Below are 8,736 nucleotides of genomic sequence, written 5' to 3'. Positions count from 1 at the left end.
GGTTCCTACGTTCTCGTAACATCCAGTCACGATTTACGGTTCGTCACGAGGTACACGTCGTCTCTTGGCTGATTTGAGCCTGGAATACAAGGTTTGTTTAGCAAACAAAAATAACTGCTCTCTATTGTCGTTTTGCCTGGTCATAGTGAATGTAGGAGTCAGTTTACCCTCCTGTCATTGGTTTGGTGGTACACCCTGTCTCTTCTTACGTACATGAACCGTTGAAAAGGGGACCCGAATTTACTGTAAAATCCTCACCACTTTACAGCTGAAAAGACAATGCGACTGATAGAATCTCTGTTGTTTCCGTTCGGAAGCGACTTTAAGATCATTCATTCGACGTTCTCGTTTATATATCTAGCCATTTCGAACGACCACACGCGCCATACGGCACAATTGTCCAATAACTTCTTCTTCCATTTATTTGAAGAGAGTCTCTTTCTGTAAAACGTAGCGCGGCTCCTATTCCCTATCACATAGAACTTCTGTCCTCACTCCGAATCGCCATGAACATCAGAACACAAGTGTACATGGATTATAAGCCACATCCGTGATGAGAAAAATACGATTTATGTAGAGTGACACACGTGTATATGCAGCCAATATACACAGATAAAACAACAATTGAAATTCACGGTAGCACCATACACTGTAGCATAACATTCGACGAGTATGAGTAGCCTAGAAATACACGTGTTACAGACCTTCAGTCATTTCGCAATAGATCACACACACACACACACACACAAACACACACACACATACACACACACACACACACACACACACACACACACACACACACACACACACACACACACACACACACACACACACACACACACATACCATGTATACATCACTTCAGGGGTAATTACATTGACTTACATGCATTTCCTGGAGACTTATCCTAACCTTAACCATAACCAACACATGCCTAACCCTTACCCTTAACCTTAACCTTAACCTTACCCTAACCCTAACCCTAATCGCAAAACCTAACCAAGTCTTCACCCTAAAATGTATGATTCCCCTCATGGGGACCTCCAATTTGTCCCCATAAGGGAAGCCAGTCCCCACACGTGACTGTGTAAACAGATTTAGGTCCCCACAAGTATAGTAATGCTAGGCCACACACACACACACACACACACACACACACACACACACACACACACACACACACACACACACACACACACACACACACACACACACACACAGGAAGTAGACATGCTACATTGGGGTTAGATTCAGGTCCTGTTGACCGGGCGTTTGGTATGTAGGCTTCCTCCTGAGGCTGTAGGTCACTGACAGTCAGTTGTTGGACAGATTGTATTGCTTTGGCAGATGTGCAGATGTGTTCGCTCATACAGTATTAAGAGCACTGAGGTCGTTCCTTTGTTGTCTCTTTTTCACTTTGTAATGCTCTGCGCCTGACCAACTGAGACTGGGAACAAAAAGCGGGGGAAAGCCCACCTTCTATGGATCTCATCTCTGATTAAGTATTTGAAGACTGTAATGTTGGCAAAGTTGCTAAATGACTCAGCCTGTTTGAGGATCCATTCAAATGAACCCTGTGGTGTAAACATGTCAGCATGCCTACAAACTCTTCTCCACCTCAGGTCTCTCGTTGACCTTCTCTCTGTTTCCGCCTTCCTCCCGAGGTGCAGCTGCAGGGAGAGCAGCCTCCCAGTATCTCTCTTCTTTGTGTCTTCCTTCAAACAGTATCCTCCCATTCTCCTCTTCTCTCTGTCCAATATTCTTGTTTTTTTCAGTGCTATCTTTGAAGTTTCAAATGTGTTATGGAATGCTACGAATCAGCTTATCACTGAAAATTAAGATTAGATTCAATAATGTGAAATCAGTAAAATGGCACATCAAAGATGATCAAATGAAGCCAATAAACACCACTATAAATGAACAAATTACATTTATTAGACATCGAAAAAAGCCCTGAATTTAAGAAACACAATGAGAGGGATGGAGGTGGAGTTCATCTTCTAGCTGTTCTCAGACCTTGCAATACTGCTTTAAATCTTAATTATGAGGTCATGAAGGCAGTTTAGGCAGGTCTCATAGCATAAAGCGCAAATTCTGAATTCATATCCACTCACTTCTGCTGCACGTCATGCCTCAAAGAAAATTCATAAATTCTGTCCAGACCTCATACATTGTCTGACATTTTCCCTCGGCTTTCAATCAATCTTGTTTTTCACTTCTAAACAACTCTCTACACATGTAGTTGAGACAATGATGTGGTTGACCACAGCACAGAGCACAGAGAAAAGGTTACATTAACTTCTGTTTTCGGGAAAAACAGACCGGGTTGTCTTTGCTTAATCATGCAGAACAATCTCTGTCCGAGCCATCATACAGGGGACGTTATCGAGGCAGGGCCTCACACACAGTCGGACATTTCAACTGTGCACATTCCTCGACTCCACCGTGGGCGGTGAGTGAATTCGCAGAGTCCTTTATACAGAGCACATGGAACAAAGGCAGAGCCAAACAGAATTGGCTTTGTCACAAATTGTGAAACAAAATATTAAAAAATAATAATACAATTATATTTAACCCAAAAATAAATAAAATTCAATATTTCCACTTGCATAATACTTATTTAGAAGAAGGAGTATTTGGGCACCCATTGCTGTTATTATTTAATATTTTATTGTTGTTGATTTTTCGCTTGGATTTTTTTGTTCCCCCTTTGTCTTGCCTTTTAAAACATATTGTTTGTCGTTATGATGTGAGTACGGGACTGCAAATATACATAAAACATAAAAAAAGGTTTGATGAACCCATAAATACCTAAGATATAAATAAATAAAGAAGTATGTTTTTGTGTCAGAATCTTAACAATAACTTAAATACTGAGGTGTTAAATCTGAGCAGGTCTGTAAAATGTCCTATTAATTTCATTAAGTCAAGTTTTTTATTGATAAAACAGCTTCACTCAATGTCATTTAAAAAGGGTTTGTTGAGTACGTTTTTAACTATGTGTTTCTTCATTTTTTGAGGCTGGAAAATAATCAAATACGATGATGTGATGGTCTGGAGTGTAAAACAGTTTGCCCGTAAACCCTAATATGTCAAACTAAAATGAAAGACTACACAACTGCATTTCAGGTGCACTAATGTACCCCTAGATATTCAGAAGACATCAGTTTCTGGCTTCAATGGTTGCTTTTGTGAGATGCAAGAGCTGCTACAGAACTTATGTTCCGTTAAAGTTATTTCATTAAAAGCATGCTATATGATTTTGTTTTCATAACCTCATGATGTTGCAGTAAATCCGTAGACACTGTTTAATGCATCACAGCTCTGCTTCTCCATCTACTGGTGGTCTGTTGGAGGAAAACTGGGAGTAATCTCAAATAATAAAGGCCACAGCATATCATGTTTAAAAACATATTTTTGGTTGGAACATTTAATTCCAGCTGTTTCTTGTTTGTCTTCGAAGATGCAAAAAAAACTGAAGAGATTTTTAAGAGATCTTTTTTTTTTGGACGACAGATAAAGCTTTAATAATAATAACACAGGCCAGATGTTGTTTCTCCAATAAGATTCTTTTGAAGTTCAAAGCTGGACCAAAACTTTGTTCTGATCACCAGAATGTTAAATACAACCGATGAACCGTCTACTCCCCAACATTCACCCACTGAACTTGGGCCTGCACGCTCAAGGGCACCGGCACCAATCCAACCCCTCAAGGTTACACTTGTATTGTTTACCATTTCTCTCCCGTGTTGTGGCTTTTGCATCACCCTGACCTGGCTCTTAACCAGCTCAGCCCTCATATAAACACCAGGCTCCGGCTTTCGGAGGCATCTGTCATTACCCGGGCGGTTGTTTGGTTTGTGCAGTTAGTGCAGGTTGTTTTACTACTGCCTTCCTATGGATCTGATCCCTGCCTGTGAATGGGCCCTGATTCCTGTAGGTTTCGACACCATCGTGGAAGACCTGGTCTCTATGTCCTCGAATGTAACTGCAGTGGGATCACCGGGGATCTCCGTTGCAACCAGGACCCTCATCCTGCTCATCTGTCTGCTGCTGGCTGCATGGAGCCACGCGGACAAGAACACTGCACCTGGTAGGTTCTCTTTATAGACACTTGGCAGTTTTTGTCTGTGTGTTTGTGTCAATTCTCCATCACTGAATGACATTTGTTGTGATTCACCACCACAGGTCCTTCTTTCTGTCTGGGCTTGGGTCCATTTCTGTCATATGTGAGATTCCTCTGGACTGGTATAGGCACAGCCAGTAACTACTACAACAAAAAGTATGGAGACATTGTCAGAGTGTGGATCAATGGAGAGGAGACCCTCATACTCAGCAGGTTGGTTACCTCTGTTAATGCTGCGGGAAAAACAGTTTATACACAAACAGGGGATAATGATTTAATGTCGATTTTTTGTTTCTTTTTTACCTTTTTTAGGGCATCAGCTGTGCACCATGTACTGAAAAATGGACATTATACTTCCCGTTTTGGGAGCAAGCAAGGACTCAGCTGCATCGGCATGAATGAGAGAGGCATCATATTTAACAACAACATACCTCAGTGGAAAAAGATACGCACCTACTTCTCTAGAGGTAACATTTCAACCTTAGTCTGCCTTCCAGGCTTACTGATTGAGTCAGTTATTTATTCGGTTCAGTTACAAGAGATTTGATTTCCCGTATCAGCCCTGACAGGTCCGGGCTTGCAGCAGGCGGTGGAGGTCAGCGTCTCCGCCACACAGACTCACTTGGACCGTCTGGACTGTTTGGGTCATGTGGACGTTCTCAGTTTGCTGCGCTGCACCGTGGTTGACATCTCCAACAGACTCTTCCTGGGTATACCTCTTAATGGTAAGTAGGCATGCATTCCTCTTTTAAGATGAAAGATGGATCAAACAGATGCGGCCAATGGGTTAGGATGCAATTTTTCTAAATACCTTTGTGTTAACCTCTCCAGAGAAAGAGCTGCTTCTGAAGATACAGAAGTATTTCGACACATGGCAGACTGTGCTGATAAAACCAGACATTTACTTCAAGTTCGACTGGATTCACCAGAGACACAAGAAGGCAGCGTAAGTCACTCTTTTCACATCATTTGTAGGCCTGGTTATTTTGGCTGAGCTCTTCTGTTATAATCAAGTGTTTTGAAATATCTTATCTCACAGCCAGGAGCTGCAAGATGCCATAGAGAGCCTCGTGGAACAGAAGAGAAGGGATATGGAGCAGGCAGATAAACTAGACAACATCAACTTCACCGCAGAGCTCATATTTGCACAGGTCAGTCTGAGAATGTAATCAGTGCTCTTTCCTTTTTGCAAATATTTAGCAAACTCTTTTCCCTTTTCTCCTTTCATTCTTTAAGCCTTTCAAAGACTTCCTTCAACCCATATGTCAGAAATCCTCACACATTTATTTCGCCTGTCAGCTTATTCACATGTTGTTTGTGTGTGTTTTCAGAACCATGGTGAACTATCTGCGGAGAATGTGAGGCAGTGTGTGTTGGAGATGGTCATCGCAGCACCAGACACTCTGTCCGTCAGCCTCTTCTTCACACTGCTGCTCCTCAAACAGAACCCAGATGTGGAACTACAGCTGCTGCAGGAGATAGACACCGTTGTAGGTAAGAATCTGAGAGAATCAAGATAGTTTCTGATAAAATACTGTAGAGATTTTGTGTTTGAGCAAAATGATATCTCAATGCCACTGTCTCGCAGGCAAGAGAGAGCTCCAGAACGGGGACCTTCAGAGGCTGCAGGTGCTGGAGGGCTTCATCAACGAGTGCTTGCGCTTTCACCCTGTGGTGGACTTCACCATGCGACGAGCCCTCTCTGATGATATCATAGATGGTTACCAAGTACCAAAAGGCACAAATATTATTCTGAACACCGGCCGCATGCACCAGACAGAGTTTTTCCTCAAACCCAATGAATTCAGTCTGAAGAACTTTGAGAAAAATGTGAGTAGATGTTTGTCTTTGTTTTCTTTTGTGAAAGTTGAGTTTCTATCTGCAACTCTGGGACTTAATAACATAACCGTGACTTAATAAATTAACTCTTAAAGACCCCGACAGCCTTTTTTGCTATCCTGCTTCTTACTATGAGCAATTGATGCTATGTGAACAGACCATTTTTAATAGATTCAAGTTTTTTTTCTCCAGTTGTTTTAAGTGAGCGGGGCTTGGTTGAAAAATGTCCTGTCAAGTAAGCCTATTCTGTACATCAATCCAGATTTAAAATTTAAATCAGATTTGGATGATGCTTGGTGGGTTGTTTGTTTATATTGCCACTCTCAGATGAATATGATCAAATTATACCAACACAGTCCCGATGAGTATTGGGTGTCAAAATTGTAGTAAATTGTTTTTTTTTTCAGACATGAATAGTCATGTTATTGACAAACATTTGATTTGAGTGTTTCAGGACTTTTAATCACCCCTGTCCTTCCTTCAGGCTCCTCGTCGTTACTTCCAGCCTTTCGGTTCGGGACCTCGCGCCTGTGTTGGCAAGCACATCGCCATGGTGATGATGAAATCCATCCTGGTGACGCTGCTGTCCCAGTACTCTGTGTGTCCTCACGAAGGCCTGACCCTGGACGGCCTCCATCAGACCAACAACCTCTCCCAGCAGCCTGTGGAGCATCAGCAGGAGGCCGAGCAGCTCAGCATGACATTCCTACCCCGACAGAGAGGAAGCTGGCAGACACTCTGAGACGTACACACTGAATCTATACCTTTAAACTGTATATATGATATCTATTATACTTCATTTATTATCATTACTGTACAAAGCTAAGTTTTATATTGTGGTATATATATATATTAAAAAAACCTATTGACCTATTATGCATTATGTGAAAAGTAAGTTAGAAATGCTAATGATAAAGTACATGTAAATTATTGCACCAATATCAAGTGTTGTCTTCTTTTTGAATGTTTTATGTCTTACTGAATGTATAATATATATAAAGTGGAGCATTTTCCACATAAAAAAGTTAAAGAAAGAAAACTTTCTCATCTATTTTTTCAAATTGTCTACAGTTTTATTTGCATTTTTTGTCCTTAATCAATTATGTCATTTTCAATTCAATTCAATTCAAATGTGTTTATATAGCCCAATATCCAAATCACATTTGTCTTAGAGGGCTTCACAAATCAACAAACACGAATGACAATGTAAAAACAACAAACATATCTGAAAATATAGTAAAATGACAAGATGAATGTGAAAATACCAAAGAATGGGTACATAACACAATGACACAAATACAGATTCCATAAAATGAAGGTTCCATGAGGATGTTTAAAAGGGAGTTTAAAACCAGTCCTAACTGTATGCTGTACTAATGAGGAAAGTCTTCAGCCTATACTCTTAAATGTGTGGACACTGTCTGCCTCCCTAATCAATGCTGGAAGTTTATTATTAGAAAGAACAGACTCTTATGAAAAGAATATTTCTATAATTAACAGTACATTTTAACGCTGAAATCACCTGTAAAAACCAGGAAAACCATCAAAATTAGATTCAGTAAGTATAAATACATCTTCTATTGCATTTCTAAATATTGATCACCAGAGGGCACTACAGCACATAACACAACAATCAGTCTTCAGCACAGCCTAAATAAAGCAACCAAGCTGCTCATTACATTCAATTGGTCTGCCCCTGGGCAAACGTGGCAATTCACACACAGATGTTTCAATTTGTACGGTTTCCGCTTAACAGTATAAACACCAGGCAGGACCACTCAAAGGGCTAGGCGGGGCTCTACTTTTTCTGATTGTGTGAAAATAAACATGTGGTTCTCAACTGGTGGGTCGTGACCCAAAAGTGGGTCGCGGACCCGTTTTAGTTTTTTTGGGAAAAAAGTCAAACTTTTATTTTGAAGGCCCGATTTTCTAACGCTGTGCATACAGTAGGCGTTGTACTGGAAGCACCGGAGACCATAAACGGTTTTGAAAACTTCTGTCACGTAGTGATCATCTTTTCAATAAAACATCTTTGCTGATGATTTTTCGAGTCTTCTGGCCAATCAGAATCAAGATTGTTGCCGGAAGTCCCCACAGAGAATAACTTTGCTGTAGAACTATTCTTTATACATCCATGGGTACAACTTCAGATAAAAATGAACAAATAATGAAATATGACCCCTGGTTTGATGATTGACAGGTCACAGAACAATGGAAGCTATCTACCCTTACCAGGGGCGGATCTAGAAAAATATTCATGGGATGGCAAGAGGGGGGCAGGAGAATTTCAGAGGTGGCATCCCCTGGCAGAAGTATATGCTGATTTAATCGCAGTCATATCAATTAATGTTAACCTGGAAAGCCGCAATATTTATTTTAACCCAATAACATTTGGTGACATTATTGTGGCACATCAGTAAAGCCTTAAATATCAACAGTATATAAGGTGGCAGAATGAATTTAATGAATTTTAACTGAACAATAACTGAATGAGTTTGTCTCACTCTTAGACCAGCAGGGGTATCAAGTCTATGCAGACTGCTGCAATAAGTACATTAATTAACTGTCTCGTCGATGTTTCTCTGAATGAATATGATAATATTAACAATCATATTATTCCTATCAGCTGTCAATCACTGTTATGATTCACATATTCAGTGTTATTATTAAATAAACTATATTTTCTGGAGGAGTTAATGATGAATGTTCCTCAAGATGCTTGCTCACCCTCCTTCAAATTTGAAAGACAAGTAATTACTATCATAAAT

The 8,736-nt window shown here is 40.4% G+C and overlaps 1 protein-coding gene across 1 annotated transcript; it reads left to right on the top strand.

The window, feature by feature from the left end:
• The first annotated feature begins 3,890 nt into the window (after positions 1 to 3,890).
• Positions 3,891 to 7,007, top strand: LOC104962728 (aromatase-like). The gene is made up of 9 exons (XM_010791220.1): positions 3,891 to 4,096; positions 4,192 to 4,342; positions 4,442 to 4,596; positions 4,690 to 4,854; positions 4,961 to 5,075; positions 5,169 to 5,280; positions 5,461 to 5,623; positions 5,718 to 5,959; positions 6,453 to 7,007. Exons 1-9 carry the CDS (start codon positions 3,901 to 3,903, stop codon positions 6,708 to 6,710), a joined length of 1,557 nt encoding a protein of 518 aa, XP_010789522.1. The 5' UTR covers positions 3,891 to 3,900; the 3' UTR covers positions 6,711 to 7,007.
• The last annotated feature ends 1,729 nt before the right edge of the window (positions 7,008 to 8,736 follow it).

The sequence above is a fragment of the Notothenia coriiceps genome, unplaced genomic scaffold (assembly GCF_000735185.1).
Source record: "Notothenia coriiceps isolate Sejong01 unplaced genomic scaffold, NC01 NC01_scaffold00035331, whole genome shotgun sequence".
NCBI lineage: Eukaryota > Metazoa > Chordata > Actinopteri > Perciformes > Nototheniidae > Notothenia > Notothenia coriiceps.
Note: the sequence above shows the minus strand (reverse complement) of the source record. Positions and strands in the feature narration are given on the sequence as shown.

Bases quoted from the DNA above. Each gene is read 5' to 3' on its own strand.
- LOC104962728 (XM_010791220.1), top strand. From the start codon at position 3,901: ATGGATCTGATCCCTGCCTGTGAATGGGCCCTGATTCCTGTAGGTTTC. The intron at 5,624-5,717 runs GTAAGAATCTGA...ACTGTCTCGCAG, and splicing joins GGAGATAGACACCGTTGTAG to GCAAGAGAGAGCTCCAGAAC. The intron at 5,960-6,452 runs GTGAGTAGATGT...TCCTTCCTTCAG, and splicing joins TGAAGAACTTTGAGAAAAAT to GCTCCTCGTCGTTACTTCCA.